At 40.8% G+C, this 23,798-nt stretch overlaps 1 protein-coding gene, 1 long non-coding RNA gene and 1 pseudogene across 5 annotated transcripts in view; 2 read left to right on the forward strand and 1 right to left on the reverse strand.

Moving 5' to 3' along the window:
* Positions 1-5,107, forward strand: part of LOC134484140 (uncharacterized) — a 69,053-nt gene extending 63,946 nt beyond the window's left edge. The window contains exons 3-4 of one of the 2 annotated variants that reach the window (XR_015646663.1): positions 1,584-1,711; positions 3,907-4,889. This is a non-coding gene — a long non-coding RNA (uncharacterized LOC134484140). Of the gene's footprint in view, positions 1-1,583; positions 1,712-3,906 lie in introns of both variants that reach the window. The other variant, XR_015646662.1, reaches the window with a different exon arrangement.
* On the reverse strand, positions 2,001-2,476 carry Snrpc-ps9 (small nuclear ribonucleoprotein polypeptide C, pseudogene 9; annotated as a pseudogene).
* Positions 5,108-8,859: 3,752 nt separating the features above from the next.
* Tceal9 (transcription elongation factor A like 9) lies at positions 8,860-10,931 on the forward strand. Of its 3 annotated transcripts, none has more exons than NM_001127502.2 (3): positions 8,860-9,043; positions 9,518-9,583; positions 10,122-10,931. In NM_001127502.2, the coding sequence occupies exon 3, from the start codon at positions 10,156-10,158 to the stop codon at positions 10,468-10,470; it is 315 nt and encodes a 104-aa protein (NP_001120974.1). In that variant the 5' UTR covers positions 8,860-9,043; positions 9,518-9,583; positions 10,122-10,155; the 3' UTR covers positions 10,471-10,931. The 3 variants fall into 3 exon arrangements, with proteins under 3 accessions (NP_001120974.1, XP_087456823.1, XP_087456824.1); XM_087600697.1 differs by having other exon boundaries at positions 8,941-9,043; positions 10,076-10,920; XM_087600698.1 differs by having other exon boundaries at positions 8,941-9,043; positions 10,095-10,920.
* The last annotated feature ends 12,867 nt before the right edge of the window (positions 10,932-23,798 follow it).

A 23,798-nucleotide genomic window follows, 5' to 3' on the forward strand; every position in this document is an offset into this window, starting at 1 on the left:
CCATTTAAAGCATAATTATACTAATGGGTATGAGATCTTCTTGTACTATTGGTAGCAATAAATGATACTAAACAGCTATTTACATTATATCTTTTTTGTAGATCCGAGTCATGCCCTTTTAATTGTGACAGATTTATTGCCCTTTTACTGAGTAGCAGAAGTTGTTTATATAGTGTAGGTATTAATCATTTGGTTGTGGTTAGAAAAATACTTTTTATGGCATTAATCATTTTAAAATGTATTGACACATAATTATCAAATTATAGGTTTAGGGGGTTTTCCATGAGCACTTACGAACAATATATGTTCTATTGTTGTTTTGTGATAGTTGCTGTATATCTCTTTTATATACAATTATAGGCAGTGTTATTCTCTGCTCTTCTTATTTACCATCAGTCTGAAAATGGAGTATTGAAGATTACACAATTATTCTCTCATAAAGTTTATATCATTTTTTCTCTTTTGTTTGGTTATATCACTTTAACTTATTTGTAAATTGAACATTTTAATCAAAGTATAGTGACCTTTTTTGTCTTCTGTATGATTTTAATTTTTTTAAAGTCTGGGGGATGGTGAAATTTGTTTTATTACCTGTCCTCCCTTTTTTCTCTCAAGGGTCATTTTGCAGTTTCCTGGCCTCTAAACACATCCAATCCCACATTATCAGTTGTGAAAATTAGAAGCTAACTTTGTAGCATTTCTTAAAACTATATGCTTCAATTCATCCATTTTCCTGAAAAGTTCATAATTTCATTTTTTTCTCTATAGCTGAGAAAAATTCCATTTTATGTATGCCACACATTTTTCTAATACACACATTTGGACATCTAACTGTTTTCTAAATCAAGCAAGCAATAAAAAGTGGAGTTACAAGCCAAACATACAACATTGGCTTTTATGTGTACCCAGTTAATTTCATTTGACATATTCCTTTCCTCATGTAACTCAAAGTTGTGGTCTGGTGCCATTTCATTTGAACCTGAAGAATACCCTTTCACATTTCTGGTAGAACAGGTTTCTCAGGAAGACAAATCTCCTTCAGCTTTTGTTTGTCTAGGAATGACGTACTTTATTCCTCATTTTTGAAGACAGCTACAAAGTATTGACCTGTTGGTTGGTATTATTTGTTTCTTTCAGAACTTTAAACATTCTATGATGCACTCTAGTCTCCGTGGTTTTGAGAATTAATTCCTCATTTCAATTTGCAGCTACAAAATCTTTGGTTTCTTTCTTTCTTTTTAACAATTTCTTCTTATTGTCTTGTTCATATTTTCTTTCCATTTTTCTTTTGCTCAATGACTACATGGAACATTTTGAAGACATTTAAAATAGTTATTTTAAAGCATTTACTGGGCCAGAGAGCTGGCTCTCTTGGAGGACACAGTGTTTGTTGCTGATCAGGACTGGCCTGACTTCTGCCTCTTGGAAGGCGTTCGAGAACTGACTACCACAAGTTGTTCTCGGACCTCTACACTTGCTGAGCGATACGCATGTGTGCGCACACATGCATAAATAAACATGTCATATATTTTTAATGTAAACAAATAAAAATCATTCCTCTTGTTTTATTTTCTTCCTTTCAGTGAGATGCACTTTCTTGTCAACTTGTACGCCTTTCTGTGAAAACTGAGCGATTGAGTAACATGACGTGGCAACTTTCGCAGTCAGATTCTCCATCATCTCCAAGATGTACAGATGTGTGTATGTCTGTGTAAGTATGGGGGATTGCTGATTTGCCTATTTGTTTAATACAATTTACAAAACATTTTTTCTTTTTTTTCAACTAAAAGAGCTAATGATTTTGTTTTCACATTTCACAGTATAAGTGAAAGCCACACTTATTTATTTATTTATTTTGGCATCACTTTTCCCTCCAGAAGCATTTCTGTCTGTTAGAAAGGGACGTTCCTTGTCATGCATCTAGGAAACACTCAGGCTCAGCACTAAGATCTCCTGGTGAAACAACAGCAAATACAAAAGGATAAAGAGAGCTTCTGCTTTTATCTGTCTGGCTGGGTCATGTCAGGCCATGTGGGCACTGTTACAGGGCGGGCAGGAGGTCTCATCATTGGAGGCCCGGCATCATGGGCATGTGGCCTCCCATGGGTGGTCTCATCCCAGGAGCTGATCCCACAGGCATCATCCCAGGAGGAGGAGGGCCCATCATTGGCATCACAGGAGGGCCTTCCATGTGGGGTGCAGGCATCATGCCAGGCCGAGGAGGAGCCGGGAGACTGGGGGAGGTGGGATCGTGGCCCCTGCAGGCAAAGGAGCAGAGAAGGGAGCTGGAGGGATCTTTCCTGTTGAAACGCAGCCAGTGTTTTGTCAGTCAGGCTCTGGGCCCGCTCTTCCATCCATTTCTGGTAACAGTCTTTCACATTCTCTTTGTGTTTCTGACCACTGCAGTGCGTCTTCCTCACAGAGGGAGAATCCTGGGTAAGATACTATCACAGTTGTCACACTAAAACTTAGGCATGTTGCTCCACAGGCCGTTGGCTACCTGGGTTCTACAAAATATTTCTAGAAGGTTGATATCAGTGCAGTGTCTGTGTAGGTTTAGGCTTTTCTCAAAACCTACTTTATTTAGGGTTCTTGAATACTTCAACCTCCCTTCTAGCCCACCAACCAGAGGTAGGGGGGAAAGAAGGTTAATAGGAAAAGAGGGTTGTAGACCTGTTTAGAAATAATTCTTTGGAGGGCGATTCCACTCTTCCTTGTCAGGATATCAGCAGTCCAGTCCAATAGCAAACACCAAACACAAATCAGTAGCAGCAGAAACCATAAGGCTCCACTGACACTTTGCTAGTGTCAGCCAAAGCCGCAAGAATCAGTTGGAATAGCACAAGAGGTTCTTTGGTACATTTCTCTCTACAAAGTGAAGGCCAGAGAACATCAGCAAAGTGTTGCACGATGTAGCAATACAAGTGCATCCTTTTACTGTCTGTGGGGTTATATTTATGTTCTTTCTAAACATCTTGTGCCCTCTCAAGCATCCACTCCAGCAAAACATTATATGCTCTCTCAGGTGTCTGCTTCAGCAAAACAGCCTCTCACAAGACAGTTTCCAGAAAAACATCATGTGATCCAACTGAGTTTCCAAAGGAACCAGAAATTTCCATTTCACATCTTTTTTTTATCAGTATGTCCTCAGCTAGTGTTCTAACATAATATTTATCCTAATGATAGAAAAAAAATTTTAAATTCAAACATGAAGCTAAAACCAGAATGCTTCTTTCAGTATTTGAAAAAATAACTTAGATAATGCAATTTGTCAGAGTTTCCCTTAATGTTTTTGAGCATACAGAATTCGCCCACTAAGCACAGACACAGCTACATCCGCACAGGTTTTCATGTGTTCTGTTCTCATAATTACCCCTTTAAATATATCAAAACATTTGAATATCATTCTTTTTGGCCACAGCTTATCGGTAAGTATATTGTTTTATTGTTGGTTTTGGCTTTTTGAAGTAGAGTGCAGTTGGGCTAGCCTGAAAATCATTATTTAGACCAGGATGAACTCAAATTGTGGCCATCCTGAATCTGATTCTAAAATTCTGAGAGTACTAGTGTATGTGGCCATATCCAGGAAGAAGTCTATTATTTAATTTGAAAACTCCTTGGAACTTGCTTCCTGTCCTGATAGTTAGTTTTAACTGTTAACCCCACACAACCTAGAATCACTTAGGAAGAGACTCTTAATGAAGAGCTATCTGGATCAAGCAGTCTGTGGTGCATTTTATGGGGCACCGTATTGCTAGTTAATTATGGTGAGAAGAGCCATCCTAGATGAGGAGAGCAGCATCTGTTAGAGGCTTAGATAAAAGTATGTGGGAGAAGGAAAGTTTTCCTTCTTTGCTGGCTTGGCCTTTGCTCTCAATGGTGATTTCATTTACCCTCTTGCTGCAGCTGCCGATCCCTTTGCTGATAACAGAACCAGGTGCCTTCCTGCTTCCAACGAGACCTGAAGACCAGTATCTCCAAGGCATCCTCCAGGCCTTTGGTGCAGATTAGGACAGCTGAGACACGTAGCACAGCCTCCCGGGGTAAACAACTAGTCCATTTCCAACCCCTCTTCCACTCTATTATGCAAATCAACCCAGTAAATACGTTTTTTATGGGCCAGTGAGATAGCTCAGCCAGTAAAATGCTGCCTGCCAAGCCTGATGTCCCAATGACCTGAGGAACTAAGGTCTATTTCATTAATCCACATGGTGAAACTAGAGAACAAAATAATTCTGCTCTGCATGGCATCTTCTGACCTCTACATACATGCTATGGCATGTTCTTGTAAGGCACTTTCTTTCTCTTCTGATTCCTCTCCCCCTCCCTCTCTCCCTCCCTTCCCCTCCCTCTCTGTCTCTCTGTCTGTCTCTCTGTCTCTCTGCCTCTCTCTCTCTCTCTCTCTCTCTCTCTCTCTCTCTCTCTCTCTTTCTGCCTGTGACATATACAGTAAATAAATGAATGAATATAGACAGGGAATGTAGTGTCAGGGAAATTTACTTACCCCTCAAAGGGTTTTGTTTAATGTGGTTCTTATACTTCTATGGTTAGGTTTTTGGAGACAAGGTCTCACTATGGAGCCTTGGCTAGACTGGAACTCTCTGTGTGACCAGTGTGGCCTTGAATTCAGAGAACACCTAGTGGTTCTCATACTTCTTATGGAACTCCAGTTATTTCACTAAATAGTGAGTTTTTGCTAAAGTGACAAATAGTTCACCAACCTTGTGTTGCTTCCTATTTTCCATACATCTCTTACCTATGTATATCGTGAGTGTGTGTTATTATCATGCCATCTGCCGTGAGTCCATTATCAGAAGCAAGATTGGTGACAGTATCTAATCTTGAACTTTTTCAAAATGGCACTAAATAAACCTGTTTTTGTTCTAAGGTACCCAGGATCAAGAATTTTGTAATAGTAGTGGGAAATGGGCTAATGTACAATGTTAATAATAATCATAAAATACTTTAATATTTTCTTCTTAAATTGATTTTTTTAGTACTAGGTAGGGATCAAATCCCAAGCTTCAGGTACTTTACCCACTGAACTATTACCTCTGCTGTTAGGTTGGCCATGTTGACATTATAAAATATATATCTTAAACTCTAATATTTTGTTTCTTGTCTTAACATTCACCTTATTGGAGTTTTTGTAGCTACATCAGTTTTTATTTTGAAACTACAGGCCAGTATTTTTCTAATATATGAATTTCTATCATTCCCAATAGTTATTTTTAAAATGTTACTCTTATAGCAACCTGTGTCTTATTATTCAGTCAACTTAAACTTACTCTGTTGAAAATATTTTTGCTATACCTCTCAATTGACTCCTGTATTCTCTATTCCTACTGATTAAATAAAACTATGAGAGTTTAAAAGATAATTTCTGGATCTTCAAAACTTATGTGCCCAAAATTTGTCTGTGTACATATCCATTGACTTAAAGAGTATGGATTCTCTGAGGAGAAAGTCTATCAAAAGTCTTAGTTTGTAAGGGACTCACATTTTATTTTAAAAAGAAATTTGTCACAAGGCCAGAAATCAATATATGGCTGTGCTTTCATTGACCAGAAGAATGTATATCAATATGGCGGGTACCCGGTTTTCAGTCTCCAAATTGTCCTTGACTGATCTTATTCCTTTCTGTAGTAGTCACAGAATCTTGGAAATGAGGATACTCAATTCCACACCTATAACCTAGAACTCAAAGCTTTTGAATTTCTACATGGCTGTCTAGTGTGATTGTCCTTCACAGCATTTCAAAAGCACCTCAGGCTTATCACATGGAAAAGTAATGACCAGGAGTAAGCTGTCCGTTCCCCTGAACTGGAAAGCCTGCTCGGGCATGTTCAAAATGCATTACTGGATCTGGTCACAAGATGGCCCTTTATTCTACACTTAAAGATTTTTTAATACACAACCAAATTTTGATCAGGAAAAAAAAACTATTCTTACAAGTTAGAGAATATTATTTACTAAGTATTACACATTGATTCTTGAAGATGTGTTTGTATCAAATCACCAAAAGATTCTGCTCTGACATTTCCTTTTCCTTTCTCCTTTTTAACCAATACAATCAATATCTAATTTTTTCATTGCTAGAAGATATACTTTCCTAATGAGTAGCTTTTTGCTTTGTGTTCTGACTTCTGCTTTTTCATAACTTGGACTTACTTGGATAACCTCTTCAGTTGTCAATATCAGGAAATTTGCTTTTTTTTTCTGTTCCAAGTACCTATTTCCTGTGTGACTCTTGATTGGATTAATAGACACTGGGGTCCTGAGTGATCCTCACCTTTGGATGTGTCTATGAAAGTGTTTCCAGAGAGGATTACCTGCCCTGAATGTAGGCGGCACTCTTGCATAGGTAGGAATCTCAGACAAAATAAAGAGACAAAGGAGAAGGTAACTTGACTGCTGGCATTACCTTTTCTGTGCTTCTTGTTGGATGCTAGAGACAAAGCATTAGTACTACCCTGCCATAATGGAGTGGTCCCCAAACCCTTCCTCCCTTAAGTTGGTTATTGTAAAAATAGTTGGTCCCAGCCCCATGAAAAGTGATTCTGAGAAGTAGGGTTGTGGCTATGGCTACCATATTTTGTAGGTTTTTGGAAAGAGTGTGTAAAAGTTTGGAGCCATGAGCTAGAGAAGCATGAGCATGACACAAGAAGAACTTCATGGGCAATAGCTCTTCTGTATGGTAAGAAGCTTGGAATGCCAATAGGAAGGTCAATAGGAAGGCCAGCACTCACAAGCTTCCCCAGAATAAGCACGCTATTGGAAACTAGACTGGAGGTTATTTATGGTTTCTTTTGGCAAAGAATTGGACTACACCCTGCCAATTTCCTGAGCATCTAAGTGAGGATGATTTGTTTGGTGGAGGAAATTTCAAGGCAGCATAACATTCACACTGTGATATTGACGTTGCTCTCTCTGTTTAGCCAGACTTGGAGGGAGAAGAAACAGAAAGTAGTTTATTTAGCATTTAGTTTCTAAGACTCAGGGGCTTTGACTTCTATGGTGAAAGCTTGCTGACTATATCCGAGCCTGATGGATGACAAGATGGCAGGTATGTCTGTGACAAAGATGAGAGGGAGCTGGAGAGCAATCAAAGTTGTGTGTTTTGTTTGGGTGACTCATCCTTGCCCTTTCATAAGAGTCCTTTTGTGAGAAATAGCTGGAGTTCCTTTAGAATTGCGTCAGTTCCTGTCAAAGGCAATGAATGCCCTTCAGAGGTCTAATGGCCTCATCCTGGATGATACCTCTTGAAGGTTCCATCACCGGGGACCAAGTTTTCAACATACAAATGCCAGGGTGATACTAAATGCAAGAGCATTGCTTGTGGCTTGAAAATGGTTCAAGCACAGGTTTTTGAAGCAAGGAAAAGATTGCACTTGGAATGCTAACAAAGCAAAGAAAATCAGAGGCTAGCGCCAACAAAAGATGATTTTACTGAGTTCAGGAATGCAAAGCAGCATTTTAGAGAAGAAAAGGAAGGGAGATAATGGACATCAGAGTACTGTTTACTGAAGACTTCTAGTTTCTAGTGGCCAAGAATGAACTATTGTCTTAGTTACCCTTATCTTGGTGTCTGTAGCTTTGAAGAGGGAACATATTGTGCAAATTTAGGCCAAATCAACCTTGTATTCTTGTTCTGAACAAACCATGTCTTAAATTACTGCTATGTCTACATGTCAAATGGAGCAGAAATCTGGCTAAAGGTTAAGGTAATCAAACAGAAGATACAGCGTGAAGGCAGCAATGCCAAGTTTTAAAATACACTTTTAGACATTCTGGGTGTGTGTGACCAAGTAAAATGCCAATACTCTCACCTTTAGTCCCTAATCCAAGCAACTGTTATCATCGTAAAACTAGTAACTTGACTTTTAAAGTCAATTAAAAGATAAAGAAGCTAGCTAGAGTCCCCCTGTTAAAGAGGAACACAATTAAGCCATAGCCAATCTCACTCTAGTCTTTCAAGAAGACTCAAGCTATTGAATATTGAGTTATCTATGTCTCAAGTGCACTTGCTTCTCAGAATATATATATATATATATGAAATAAAATGTTGAAAGTTTTCTATGAGCTAAGTGATTTACAGCAGACACACCGTGTTAAGATGTTCCAACGAGCCATGACGTGTATAAAGTATTACCTTCTTTAAGATGAGGAGACTGTTACTAACAGTATGTACTGGCAAGTAAGTGATCAAGCAACACAACTTCTTGACAGTATCAGGGCTCTAGAGTTAAGCATGATTGTCCTTCATTTTAAATAATTCCCCCAAGTAACGTCATGATAAAATAAAAAAATTTAAAGGCATACACTTTGAAAGCATTTGCTATATAGCAGGCACCAGTCTAAGGAATGTACATGTATGAATTCACGAATGTAACCAAAGTAATTTGGCTGTCACTTCTGACTGTAAAACAGTACTTTGGAAAAGACTACAGAAGAATTAAGAATAAAGTTTCAGTTGCCTTAAAAAAAAATCTTACTTCTATTTCGAGATTCGCCCTTTCTCCCTGATTTCTGACCTAGCTACCTGGCTTCACAACAACAAAGGAGATGAAGGAGGAGGGGCTAAGGAAAGCTAGGTTGGGGATTAGTGATACTGGCAATTGGGAGGGGGAGACAGGAAGGGCCTATTATTAAAAGAAGCACAAAAATTCCGTAGCTCCAGAAAATAAGAAGCTCCTCTTGATTAATCAGAGAGTCGCAAAAAGAACAACAAAAAAAATCACCCCGCACATTCATGGTTTTTTTTCCTCCAGTAAAGACTGACAAGGCCAAATGTGTGTTTGGGAAGGGGGTGGGAGATGAGGGAGTGAAGGGCGGGGCCACATCTGCCGCGCTTTTTGTGGGAGTGGAGATTGGGGACCGGAGCTCACTGGTGACGTAGATCTCATGTGACCAGGAGTCGACGTGTGCAGAAATCCTGCTAGTCTGGTCCTTGTTTCCATCTGGGTACCAGCTCCCTTCAGCCTTGCAGGCGGTGGTGTGAGAGGCCAGCGGCAAGAGGAGACAGCTTGCTTGAATTCAGCAGGTTAGTGTTTTAAGCGGTACTGCTTCGGATTTTTGTAGTGTAGGGTGGTCTAAGAGTAGTGACTTGAGTCCTAGTTAAGTCTGTCCCTCCACCCCTTACCTTCAATTCTTCAGGGAAGGACACTTGTGAAAGGACTAGGGGGGTCCCAAGAGAAAACAAGGGGGCCTGTGATGACTCAAAAATAATCAGACTCTGAGATTTTGGACACCCCCTTTGCTTTCCAAACGTCGTCTCGGATCTACAGATAGTTGAGAAATAATATCCCTTTCTTACCCTCTGTCTGGTGAGAAAGACAAGCTAACTTGTGGGGTGGGAAAAAGGAGTCCTATGGGAAACAAAGGGTGGGAAACTTCCATATGCAAGACCTTAAATAAGGGAAGCTCGGTGAGGTGGTTCTGTGGTGCTGCTATGCTGAGCACCGAGAGCTTGCTTGCCCCACCCCCAACATCTCCTCCCTTCTCCGTTTGCCTGCAGGTTTGTTTTTTGTACCGCTCCAGCCTAAAATAAGTAGGAAAAAGAGATCGACCAGATCCGTACCTGGTAAGTGAAGGGAACTTTATAAAAGACTCCCTAGGATATGGCTTGGTGAAGGCCTGCAGAGGCTGAAGGCCCCAGTCCCCTCCCCCTCCCCCTTCAGAAACCTACCCCCCCTTTTCGGAGGGCCTTTCGTGTTAGGCCTGTGAGGGAGAAAGATTTGTGGAGGGCTGGGGCGGGAGGCGGGAAGGGAGGCCTTGGAAAATGCTTGAGGGAGGGACTAGAGAGGGGAGGGGGTGGAAAATGGAGGTAAGAGGGGCGGGGACAGGGAAACCTTGATTGCGGACGGGGTTTCTCAGGTGGAAGGTATCTGGTGAGGGCAGTTAGACCAAATGAGGGTGGGGAAGGAGATGAGGGGGAAAGAGGGAAGGGGAGAGAGAGAGAGGGAGGGGGAGAGAGTGGGGCGGGGGTGGGGGTGGGGGTGGGGAGGGCGTGAGCAAACGGTGAGGAGACCTTTGTGCAGAGCACCTGCATATTCACCAAGTCTCCCATCTACAGTGTCCTCCTTGCTTCCTAGAAATAATTGCATTCCCATATTCGGCAGGGAGCCGCAAAGAAGGAAGAGAAGCATACACAAGATGAAACCCTGCCAAAAAATGGAAGGAAACCTAGAAAAGGAGAATGAGCCAAAGCCTGAGGAAGAGCCAAAGCCTGAGGAGAAGCCAGAGGAGGGGGAGGAACCAGACGAGGAGGAAAAATCAGAAGAAACTTTTCGGGAGAGGCTGATTCAGTCTCTTCAGGATTTTAAGGAGGATATACACAACAGGCATCTGAGCAGTGAAGATATGTTTAGAGACGTGGATGAGCTAGATGAGATCAGGAGAGTGAGAAACAAACTAATAGTGATGCGTTGGAAGGCCAATCGAAGCCATCCTTACCCCTATTTAATGTAGCTTGGCTTGGTTTCCTTTTTATCTGCTGTTACCATTGCAATCTAGCTTTCTTTTGATTAGCATTTTCCTGCTAAGACCTTTGCCCATCTTCCTGCGTTGAATCTGTTGCTGTTAGTGGCTTTAGCGATCTCTCTTGTTGTCTGTATCTTACTGTTGATTGTATTTGAACCAATCTATAAGTCTCTGGCTTTTAACCGAAGAGCTTTACTGATTTGTAAAAAAAAAAATACAAACATGAGCTTCTGATGGGAAACAAAATGAGAAAAGATTACAAAATAATATGGGAATATCATATTTTGAGAGACAGGAGTCCCTTTGTATGTTACATATATGCACATATAAACTTGTGAAAGATGAATGATTTTTCTTCTGCTTATTTGTATTTGCCATATTCCTAAAATGAACACGCATTATTCTTGCTAAAAATAATAAAGGTTTTATAACTAAAAAGAAGCATCCAACAGCACTTATCAATTTTTCTTTAAAACTACCGAGGCACTTGTTATTCATTGACAGTGTTAGAACCACTGAGTTAAAAGGTTAGAATTTACATCTATTCTTATGTGCAATAATAAACTAAGGCACAGAGCTGGTTTTACCCCCACTTGTTCATGCAGGAGGAGCCAAATGCAAGAGATTTGCTTCTGCTATTCAGAAGCATAGAAAAAGTAATACTGGGCTTGACAACAAGCTCAAGTAACTGTTAGGTGAGGCTGTAGCGTTCTTTATGCCTGTCTAGACTCCCCTCTAGCTGCTTTTGAAAGTGGCATGGTGTTCCAGGTCTTTCCCCACACTTCTGCAAATCACAGTTCCCTGGAATCTTAACTTATTTCTTCTTATTAGGTTCTAATAAGAATGGGCTTGTGTAAGAACACGAGTCTGAATAACAACTTAGGTTTTCACAGAATTTCTTTTCTGGGTGTGCAAATGCGTGTTGGTATTACTGACTCCGGCTTCCACACAGTGAATAATTTCTCCCCTGCAGGCTGATGACAGGTTCTCCCCTAAGGTTCAACAGGTACCCCAATAGTTGTATACATTTTATAGGGATGCTGAAGTCAGATTTGAGACTGTTCTCAGCCCTGCCTGGAAGCAACATCCTATGGAAATGTGCCACATGTATAGATTTTTTTCCTCTGCGATGCTCTTTTTGGGAGGTCTTCCTTTGTCCGAGGTTATGACAACTGGGCAGATGATGACGAGGCTGGAATTTTGTTTGGAGTAAGGTAAGATCTATGGGTATGTGATGTCAATTTTACAGAAAGAGGTAAATTCAGTTCTCTGAAGCCTGCAAAGTGATCACAGGAGCAGGATGTTGAATGTCTCACCCCTAATACACTCTTCGTCAGGGTGGATATTCCTTTGATTTTTCTGCTCCAAACTGCAGGAGGAAACTTACAAGGCTGATGGCTGGGCAGCTATGGGCAAACTTATCTGAAAGAGGGTGAATTTCCATCACTGCATATTAAAACACTAGACTTCTTTTATTAGGGAAGGTTGAAGGGCATTTTTCCAAAGAAACAAAGCACTAGTTCAGAATAGTCACTAAACAGAAACATGAGTTGCACGAATCTAGGTCCCTAGACATGACAGTTTTAGATGTAGTCAGCTTGTGTTAAGGGAGAAGGATTTGATGGAAATGGAGGGTGATTATAGATAGTATGTACACAATTTAAATTGTAATGCCCATGCCTTTATTCTAACATGCATTAAATCCTTTTAGGTTAAAGCAAGAAGATAATTTAAGTTAAGGGTCATGTTATAAACTTTCCTTTTGAGACAAACTATTCAAATGATAAAAGTGAGTCCGTTTGAAGGAAAACAATCAGTAGAATACAATGTTAGTGGCCTTGATGATACATGCCAAAAATTACCCTGGTAGGAAAAAACAATTTCATAGCATAATTACATGAGGAATATTATCTTCGAGCATCTGTTAGGAACTGTACACAATCTAAGGCTTTTATCCTAGTTAATAGTTAACAAGTTAAACTGCTATTTGTCAGTGAATGCAGGCAGAAGACACTAAAAGCACTGGGTCAGAAACTAAGGACCTTATTATAGACACACCTTAACTAGAATTCCATGTTGATTTCTACTGTCTCTGATTCCCAAACCCCTGCGCTGACAAAGGGCCTGTGAAAGATGCTTAAGTTCTTTACTATTTTCAAAGAAATCACAACCCTGTTCCGTTTCTTAGGAAAGATGTTACCTCATACTTCAAGGTTGCTTACTGTAAGCACAGCTGAAAAATTATCTGGGTAAAGAGTGCTCTGGGCTCAGCTTCTTGGCATATGCAGTAAGAACATACAAGGACACTCAGGGCTTTTGGCAGATTGCCTCTCCTAATAACATTTTGCTCTGTACAATAGATCATGGTGATGTCACGCCTTACGAGAAAGTCTTTGAGGAACTTTAAAATTATACTAAAAGTAGTGTTTGGTGCCTGTAATCCCAGCACCCAGGAGGCAAAGACAGGAAGATCATGAGGTCTAGATCAATCTGGGCAATATTATAATTTTAACGTCAGACTGAACGACCCAAGACTCCACCTCAAAAGAAATTACTGTAAGACATAGTTTGCTATGTGGTCTGGAGAATGACCTACAACAGATATATTTTGGTTTTGAACTTTTTAATTATAGAGCAAGCAGAAGTAAAAAATAAATAGTAATATCAGACATACAGATGATAAATAGAAAATTATCAAATCTGACACTCAAAATATCTGACAGAAACTGATTGAGGAGCTGTTTTGAGGCAATTAACTGGCGTTCTCAATACGGACAGCACCATATCAAGAGTCCCTGGCAGAGCAGTATGTCCCACCCCCTTTTACGTGATGCTTTTAGGAACAAATAAGAACAGGTAGCAGTGACGTCATCAAATCAGGAGCTTACACCCACAAAAAAACAACTGAAAAAGGATGAGGTGGTCGGCTGAAGGTTTTGAATGAGCTTTCTCTCCATGGCTGAGCTCCCACGGCTGAACTTCTGAATTCTTTTTTTCCTATTGCAGGCACTTTTTGTATCTTGGGTTAAGCAATAGAAAGATCTGTTGGAAACTGTTTACCTTCTAGCTGTTCTCAAGGACACTGTGTTTTTACTTGGAGCTGTTTTGCTCTACTCTCCTTCCTGTTACAGACTCAGAGAGGTCAGCCCAACCCCAGACAAGAGGCTTTGGAGAGCACTTGGAGACAAATATGCTTGAGACTGAAATGAAAGCCAAACCACTTTCAGAGCCAAATATCTCCATGATCTCAAAAGCACATAGCAATTTATCAATATGTTATACGTTACACAGCCAGTACATTAACATGTCGATTTAAAATGACAGAAGTAGAAGTGTTAAGGCCACGGGATTCACCAGCATAGTAAAGACAGGACTAAACTTGTGTAAATATTGCAGTGGGAAAACAACAGAAGAATGTGACTAAAAACAGCTTCATATCACATACTGTAAGAGTATGGGTGTTTTGCCTGTGTATGTGCCCACATGCATGCATTGCCCACGAGGCCAGAAGCACTCTTCTGTAACTGGAGTATTTATAACTCCACCAACCACGTCGTGTGTGTGTGCATATGTGTGTGTGTGTGTGTGTGTGTGCGCGCGTGTGCGTGTGCGTGTGTGCGTGTGCGTGTGTGTGTGTGTGTGTGTGTGAGATGTATGGTGGGGGTGGGTACATGAACGTGTAAACAAAATTTTTTTATATGGGGTCTCACTACACATCCCTGACTGGCCTGGAACGCTAAGATGTAGATCAGGCTGACCTCAAACTCACAGAGAGATCTGTCTACCTCTGCCTCCAGAGTGCTGGGATTAAAGACATATGCCACCATACCCTGCCATTTGTCTACATTTAATTGGAAAAGTGTTCATGAAACCTTTTGTTCACATCTTTACTGTTGGTAGTATAGTGTGGTAAAGTAGCTATTTAAACGAGTGAGGTAGACTTGTATGTAGTACTTGTTAGGGTTCCTGGTTCTATCCTGTTAGGTTTTAAATCTCGGCCCATGCCCAGACAGAAAACACCAAGCCACCACTTATATAGTCAGGCACAGCTGGCTGTTGCTAGGCAACTGGGGGCAGAGCTTACTTGGCTGTTCCCAGGTAGCTGTGGGGGTGGAGCTTAGACAATACCAACAGTACCAATCTGCCACACATTGTCAAAATGTAGGCCAGTCCCCTATCATAGTGGCTTATAGGGTGGCAGCCATGCAATCTCCTAAGTCTGTCCACTTTTCTGAATTGCTCACAAAGTTTAGCTTTTCTTTTTCTTCTATCTCTTTTCTAAACCTCCTTTTCCCTACACTCTGAGGTCCACTCTTTCTCTAAAGCTCCCATCTCTATCATGTGTCTGACTCCTGCCATGTGTCTGACCTCCACACCAGCTTAATCCAAATAGCATGGCTTCCTCATCCCTTCCCATCCCCCTGTCTCTAATCTTCTTCCTCCAGGCAGCTACTGAGATTTACAGCTGGGATTTTTCTTTTTAAACTCTAATCAAATTGTCCTTGAAGTTTCCATTGAGTCCCTTCTTTTCTTTTTTTTTAAGAAATTTTTAAAAAATTTTTATTAGATATATTTATTTACTTACACTTCAAATGTTATTCCCCTTCCAGGTTTCCTGTCCATAAGCCCCCATCCCTCCCCTACCCCTACCCCATACAAGTATTCCCCCCATACATCCGCCTTACTGCCCCCGCCCTCCATATTCCCCTGCACTGGGAGTCCAACCTTGGCAGGACCAAGGGCTTCCCCTTCCACTGGTGACCCAACAAGGCTATTCTCTGCTACATATGCATTTGGAGCCTTGGGTCAGTCTGTGTATAGACTTTGGGTAGTGGTTTAGTCCCTGGAAGCTCTGGTTGGTTGGCATTGTTGTTCATATGGGGTTGCAAGCCCCTTCAGCTCTTTCAATCCTTTCTCTAATTCCCCCAAGGGGGAAAGTCCATTCTTAAACTGTTTTATTAATGAGACCAAGAACCCCCAAATGGGACCCAGACTTCCGTGACATCAGTAGGAAAATCTCTGCCAAGGGTTTCAGATGGCATCTCACATTAGTCTTAGCCTTTTGGTTAATTGAAGACAGTGGTCTTCCTCTAAAAGCTTCACTGGATAGTGGCAAGCATATCAGAACAGACACCGAGGTATAGCAGGAATTAAGTGGGCTAACAGTAAGCTGAAGATAGATTGTAATTAGGCTCTAGACCTGCAACACCCTAACCTCCCTGAAATGGTGGAGTTTCTTCTAATCAGTACCAGCTTTGCAGAAGGTTTAGTGTAAGGAGTAGGTGTAGTCCTTCTGAGAGCTCTCATTCACACTGGCTGAGGTAGGATCTGATGCTACTTCCTTTCACTTTGACCTTCAGTCTCATAGTGGCCTCCTTTCCACTCTGAGGGATAAGAGCTATGAAGCACTTTCCTTACTACTGAGATGTGCTACTTTTCCTAGGGATGTCACCAAACCACAAAATCTTACTGTAAGTACTTTATTTTTTTAATTCAGAAACGACTTACTTCCAAGTAACCAGAGCTTCCAGGGACTAAGCCACTACCTAAAGACTATACATGGACCGACCCTGGACTCTGACCTCATAGGTAGCAATGAATAGCCTAGTAAGAGCACCAGTGGAAGGGGAAGCCCTTGGTCCTGACAAGGCTGGACCCCCAGTGAATGTGATTGTTGGGGGGAGGGCGGCAATGGGGGGAGGATGGGGAGGGGAACACCCATAAAGAAGGGAAGGGGGAGGGGTTAGGGGGATGTTGGCCCGTAAACCGGGAAAGGGAATAACACCCGAAATGTAAATAAGAAATACTCAAGTTAATAAAGATTAAAAAAATTAAAAAAAAAGAAACGACTTACTTATTTTATGTGTTTGAGTGGTTTTTTTTCCTACATGTATATATATGCACCCTGTTGTGCTTGGTGGCTGGAGAGGTCAAAAGAGGGGTACTGAGAGTTACAAACCATTGTGAGCTACTATGTGGGTACTGAGAACCAAACCTTCTGTAAAAGAGCCACGTGTGCTCTTAATTGCTAAGCCATCTCTCCAGCCCAGTGTAAGCACTTTCTATTGACGTCCATTCAATTTTAGCTCTAATAATGTGCCCCCCGCCCCTGCTAGAATCTTTGAGCACACAAAAGATGGCAATGTGCCATTCCAGCTTAAAATAAAAGAAGCATTAAAATCCAGCTCATGTTTACTTCCTAAGGACAAAGAGACCACCCCATGCCAGGCAACGATACAATTTACAAGAAGACTTTCTACGGGCAGTGTGCCTAATTTTCTATATTAAAAAAGAATATCCAGGCTAGTGAATGTTTTAAGTTTACTGTGTAAAAAGAAATGTGGGAGTTGAAATGAATGCTATGATTAAAAGGGTGAGGGCAGGATCGTTAAGGATGAGAAATAAAAGGACTTGGGGCTGGGAATGAGATTGCGGAGCTGACCAAGAGGAGGAACAGGGCTGATTAATGTGTGACTATAATTCAAGTTGCCTTGGACACCTAGCCCACAGTAGGGGGCTGGGCTTGCTACTGCTGCTGGCTGTAGCTATGGGGACAGGGCTTCCCTAGAGTAATCTTCGCTTAGGGTCTAAAAGGCCTGGATGCTCTAATATACACTTCATAAATATTTATAAAACTTCTTTAAAATCACTAGGGAGAACCCACTAGGCTGCTCCTGCCTTGGGGCAGTCCACTCTAATCTCTTTGAGGAGTATTTGCTTTGTTGAGCTTTGTTCCTGCCACTTTGCTAAATAAACCTTTGCACTAACTGGAAGAAGGGAACAGAACAGAAGGTAGAGAGTAGTAGATGTACACGCCCGCCAACACCAGGATGATGTCCCTCAGGTTGCTAAAGGAAGCATCAATTCTTTTCAAGTGGCAGTGTGGTGTTTTACTTGCCCTGTGGTGGTTTAGGAAACAACAACAACAACAACAACAACAACAACAACAACAATAAACATTTTAATGTACTAGTAGCAAATTCTATTGCCCCTGTATCTCCAGAATTAAGACTTGTAGCTTTATCTCTCTTCTGCAAGGTTTTACACCATGAAAGCAAACACACAACTTAACTTCGATAATTACCAGTACCTCCCCAACCCAAAACAAAATAAAACAAAACAAACGAACAAGAAAACAAACCTGACCTTATATCCTTACATTAAATGACATTTTTTTGTTTTATGTTTTACTTCTATGACTACTGGTTTCCTTTTTTCCCCTGCCAGTTGCCTGCTTTTAGAAATCACAAAATTCTGGAGGCCAAACGGCTGAGTTATATATGAATCTCATTCTAGCTTTACTGTTCACTACATCTGTGGGGTGTGGGTTACAATGGTAGCGGTTGCCTAGGTTACTTTTCACGGAGTGATGCTCACTTTTGGTCACCAACTCCTCACTTGGGCCTATGGCTATGTCCACTGGATACATTTGGCTGCCAGGAAGTTAAAAGGTCCACTATCATGTCACACTTATACCATCATTTTGTGACCAGGTATCTCTTGACTAGCCATGAAGACTGACTGACTGCCCAGACTACTGATTACTGTCATTCCAATGCCATTCCTTCAAGCCTTTCATCTGCCTGATAAATATCCCTAAACCCTATCAAGAAAGTGAATTCAAGACACAGCTGTCACACCCTGACACTTAACTGCTGTGTGAAAAAATCATTCTCATTTGAAAAAATTCAGTTTCAGTTACTGTGCAGATAAATTAGATGAGGTTCCCTAAGCAAAAACTCCCAATGAACCCCTTATATACTTAGCCTGGATCACTCCTATCTATCTCAGAATATAGCTTCCTTCTTTTTACATAACATCTTTCTATATAATACCGTTGGAAAATGTGCTGGATAGTTTATGTCAACTTGACACAAGCTAAGGGCACTTGGGGAGAGCTAACCTTAATTGAGAGAATACACCCTCATCCAGAATAGCCTGTGGGTAAGCCTGTAGTGTGTTTTCTTGCTGGATGATTGATGTGGGAGAATCCAGATCACTGGGGGTGGGACTCCCCCTAGGCAGGTGGTCTTGGATACTCGGAGAAAGCAGGCTGAGGAGGAGCACGTTAGCAGGTGGCTGTCTCATCAGTGCAGCAGATGGTGTCTGCATCAGTGTCTGCATCCTGTTTGAGTACCTGCCTTGATTACCCTTAGAGATAGACTGTATTGTACAAGTACAAGCTGAAGTAAACCTTTCTCCCAAGTCTCTTTAGGTCACAGTGTTTTATCACAGCCATAGAAACTGTGACTAAGATAGAATGTAATGGCATATAATTTGCATATCCATCAGTTCGCTTAAAGAGCACAGTACAACAATTTTTAGTATATTCACAGTACTGTGCTGCCACCACAATAATTGATTTGGGTACATTAGTATCAAGTAAAAAGAAGCAGGATGGTATGCCAAAGCCCTTCCTCCTAGTCCAAAGCAAAACTCAGCCTACTGTCTTTCTATCTGTTCAATTTTTCAAATGTGCAAAACAGTCTCCTGCAGCTTATTTATCATAATGCTCTAAAGATTTGTTCATATCTATCCATATCTATAGTCCAGCCTTTGCCAGTACCTCATTTCTCTTTGTTGTCAAAGACTATTATTCTGTTTTATGCTTTGTTCACATTTAGGATACACAGACCAACAACGATTTTCAGCAACAGGGCCTCTCTTTCAATGCTAGCAGGAATGCAGCAGGGTACAGCTACTTTGGAAGACATTTTCAGCTGTTTGATCCCTAAAACCTATGGGAAAGCTGGAATAGGTTGCAAGTCTCACGGCACTGAAGTGACAGACCACTCTGGGGGCTCTGGGGCTCTGGGGATTCAGTTCAGGTTTTCTGTTTAAGGGGAAGGCACTTTACAAACTGGGCCACCTCATGCTTTTAATAAGGCTTTCTCACTAAGCGTGTTCACCTTAGAATCCACTAATAACCTCTTCTTTCATTCCCAGTAATTTCCTTGGTTACCAATTGCTCTGAAAAGTAGTAAAGTGTGGCCTTTCATAAAAGACTAGTTCTCAAGGTTGGAGGTTTTTGTTTTTGTTTTTGTTTTTTCAGTCAGAGACTTCATTTGTAACCCAGACTTTTGAGAAAATAAAAAAATAAAATTAATTTTTGTTTCAGCATTCTGAGTACTGAGAGTACAAGCTTGTGCCACACCATATTTGTGTCAAGGTCAGTATTGATATTTATTTTGAGCATAGGAAGCCTCTTCTTCTTTAGTTTTCCTCAAAAGTCTAGCCAGACAGCAATAAACTACCTTTACCAAATCCATTTAATTATTTCCCATTTGCTCCTTTCACAGCTTGGGAGCAATCTTGGCCTGATTTCTCCAGTTGAAAATGAACTAGACTCACTACAGAGATCTATTCTTTATGGTTTCCATATTTCCAAGGGTGAACTATCTGATCAAGGGCTGTGGATCTGGAGACAGGAAGCATGACAGCCTTGTCTCTAAGTGACCTTTCTACTCTGTTTGTCCTCTTCATGGTAAGACACATAGCTGTGTAAAGTCCCCTCACCTTACCTCTGTCAAAGTAAAATAGTAACTTTCTGCAAAGGATGTAAGAAAACGATTTATTCTTAGCCAAATGTGAGTGCCAGTGACCAAGAAACATGGATTCAGACTAATTTAAATGACATGTTCCAAAGTGAAAGAGGCTGCATTACTTTCATAGCTAAAAAGCAAGTAAAAAGTTGGAAATGAATCCACGCAACAAGCATACTGACTTTAGATGTTATGTACCAGCATTCCCAAGTGTCTCACCTTTGAGGCTTAGTGGAGACTAAATGTCTACTCAGCTTACTGATAACATTCCAGGAGTTTTACTTAATGGCCAGGAGGATGTTAAGACAGACACACAAGCTGAAAATATGTGACCATTTAAGGGACAAAGATAACCCAGATAACATCGTCCCTTTGACCCACAGCATTCCATCTCTTCACAATGAAGCCATTCCTGCATTTCTGTACTTAGACAAAAATCACTCAGTGGGATTGTTCTAGATGCAACACTGTTGGGGAGCTTTGCTCTACATTGCTGATTCTGGGGATCCACATCTTCAAGGAAAAAAAAAGAATAAGCGAGACCCCAGCATTCTCTGTGGTTCCATGTCCATCTCTGACTGGATTGGAGGTGGGATATACAAAGGAGTCCCTCCCTTTTGCCTGCACTCACTCAGCATTCAACTTTAGTCAAGGGTCAGAGGAGCCAGGCTGAGCAATGCTGATATCCTCCCCTTCCCAAGAAGAAAGTTCCAGACTTAGGGTTGCACTGTGTTTGCTTTCAATTGCTTGCCACAGTGCAATTTATGGCTCCAAACTCAGCTAGGAGGTCTAGATCAAATGCCACAGCTTTCTCCCATTTTCTACGATTTTTGCCGAATATATTTTCGTTGTTGTTTTTTGTTTCGAGACAGAGTTTCTCTGCTGTCCTGAAACTTGCTCTATAGACCAGGGTGCTAGCCTTAAAGACACAGAGATCCCCTTGCTTCTGCCTCTCTGGTGCTGGGAATAAAGACATTCACCACCATGCTGGGCAATTATTTATTGGTATACATCTTTAATATTATTTAAATAGGTTTGAAGTGGTTATGTGTTTTTTTTTCCATTTTGGTTTTAGAGTTTTTTTAAAAAAATTACTTACTTATTGTATTTATATGAGTACACTGTCACTGTCTTCAGACACACCAGAAGAGGGCATCAGATCCCATTACAGATGGCGGTGAGCCATCATGTGGTTTCTGAGAATTGAACTCAGGACCTTTGGAAGAGCAGTCAGTGCTCTTAACCTCTGAGCCATCTCTCCAGCCCTAGTTTCAGAGTCTTTACTAGATATACTAGAGAACAAGACTACAAAGCTCATATGCTAAAATCCAATCTCATACCTATTACATATTCCTACAAGACTTCATTAGCATCTAGGGTAGGAGCCCTTGTTCTGTGGTCCAGGATGTACCTACCATAAGCAGTATTTACTGTCTTGCATCAATTAGTGATCTCCATGAACATATGAATGTCATATTTGGTGCATCCTCTTCAAATTTCCACTGTCTTCCCAGAAACATAGTGTAAAAAGATACAGAGAAATTGAACTGAATGTATAATTATAGAAAAGATCTGTATACAGGCTATCAAAATTCTAAAATGGGAGCTGGAGAGATGGCTCAGCAGTTAAGAGTGCTGGGATGCAAAGTAAATACAATTTTTTAAAAAAAGACTGTGCAGTGTTCTTCTGGAGAACCAGTCAACTTCCTAACACCTGCATCCTGCAGCTCAAAAATGCTGTAAAGGCCAGCTTTAGGGGATCCAAAGCCCTTTTCTGACCCTGTGGATACTTGTGATCTCGTGTGCATTATGTGCGCGCACACACACACATACACACATACAATTAAGGTATTGAAAATGAGTGGTAAATGTGGACATGCAGCAGTGGCACAAAAAGGGCTCAAATATTGTCAAACGATAGATGCTTAGTAATAAAGGAATGAATAAAACTTGGAGCGTGGAACTCACACTGAAAACTGATTGGTGGTTTAAGACTATAGATTAGAAACTAGACTGCAGGGATTTGAATTCCTATTTTGCTACTTATTATCTCTTCCTTAGCTTTGCTGTCCTGTAATTCTCTTGTTTGTAAAATGGAGGGTACCATTAGTACCCACTTGCTAGGATTGTAAGGATAAAACGTAATGATCAATATGCAGACAATAATGCTTCACGTACAGCAACATTTTCTTAGCTGTTTTACTTTTCGTTACTGTTTATGTGTAAGAAAAATAGGTTAGGTTGTCTACGCAAGCTTATAAGACCATTTAAATAGAGTTAATTTTTGGGATTCTAGAGATTGACCCCAGAGGCAGGGTCTCCTTTGTTTCTGCTGCTTTGTTGTGTTCTTGTGTCTGCCCCCTATTTTGCACAGGGGTGCTAGGATTACATATGCTCTTTATGTGACTTCTGCTGGTTTCAGGGATCAAATTCAGATGGTCAAGCTTGCGCAACAAGCACTTTTACCTGCCAATCCATCTCCCTGGCCCTGTCATTACTGTTTTTTGACAACAGGAGAAAACATTCGAATTTGTCTGGGTTTCTATTTCTCAGTTGGTAAAATGAAGTTCCTGGATTCCATTATTTCTAAGGTTGTCCTGGTTTTCACAATACATTATCTGTGAACGCATGAGACTCTACACCATAACTTCCTCCTTGACAAATCTAAAACTAGGTGAAAGCCTGGGAAGCAGAGTTGTAAAACCCAGTGCTCATTTAAAAAAAATCACAAATCCACTAATTGATTTTTATTTTATTCGTGGTTTATTTTACCTTTTTTTCAGCTCACTGTATTGACATATTAGTTCCCAATCCATACACAAGTGAGTATTTGTGACTCTCCTAATTATTTTTTTAAAAAAATGCATTAGAAATCCTTCAGGTAGCAATATCATGAATCAAACAAGGCTGTGGTGATTTTATTCTAGGTCATAGACAAAGTTATTTGCACCTAAGCATTCGACCCAAGCAGGTGTTACTAACATATTGACTGTTGCCTAGCAGGCGACCAGGAAATGGATGGTAGGAAATTTTTATAACAGTAAGTGGTATGGTGGCTTTTAAACATGGCTAGAATTATTGAGCACTTCTGAATGAGGTGACATTTACATTCTATCTACTTGAATCTTAGGTCTTTTGACTGCTTGTATTGACTGAGCACAGTGGGACTTCCAAGGCCAGATCTTAAAAGGCCATACAGCTTTCAGTTTACACCCAGGAAACTGTTGCTACTGAAGCCCTGAGATAATTACATTGATACGCTCCATGTGGATTCTCTGTTTCCCAGCCACCTTAGCTCCAGCATCAGGCTCTTTGTGTCATCTATGGGTTTTCAAGTTACTCTAAACTGAACTCTATGCTCACAGACGCTGCAGAAGAGAATAGGCCTTACTGTATTATTTCTGAATACTTGACCACAGACTCTCTGTGCATACTGTATAGTTCACATCAGTGAATTCTGGGGTGGTTTATTACCATGAGTGGGTCACTGTCACAGTCACCTGTCATTCTTTAAGCAATAGCACTGCATTCGTTATATTTTTTATTGCTGCAATCAAACATATGACCAAAGCAACTTATAGAAGGAAAGGTTTATTGGGGATTTATAAGAGAGATAAGAACGCATGGCCATCATGGCTGAGAGCATGGCAAGGCAGCAGTCAGGCAGTCAGGCACTGGACTAGTGCAGTGGCTGAAAGCTCACATCTCAACCCACAAACAGGAAGCAGAGAGAGCTAACCTGAAATGGTCCAAGTCTTTTGAAACCTCAAATCT

The sequence above is a fragment of the Rattus norvegicus genome, chromosome X (assembly GCF_021556685.1).
Source record: "Rattus norvegicus strain SHRSP/BbbUtx chromosome X, alternate assembly SHRSP_T2T, whole genome shotgun sequence".
Lineage (NCBI taxonomy): Eukaryota > Metazoa > Chordata > Mammalia > Rodentia > Muridae > Rattus > Rattus norvegicus.

Excerpts from the sequence above, each read along its gene's own strand:
- Tceal9 (NM_001127502.2), top strand. The coding sequence starts at position 10,156 with ATGAAACCCTGCCAAAAAATGGAAGGAAACCTAGAAAAGGAGAATGAG.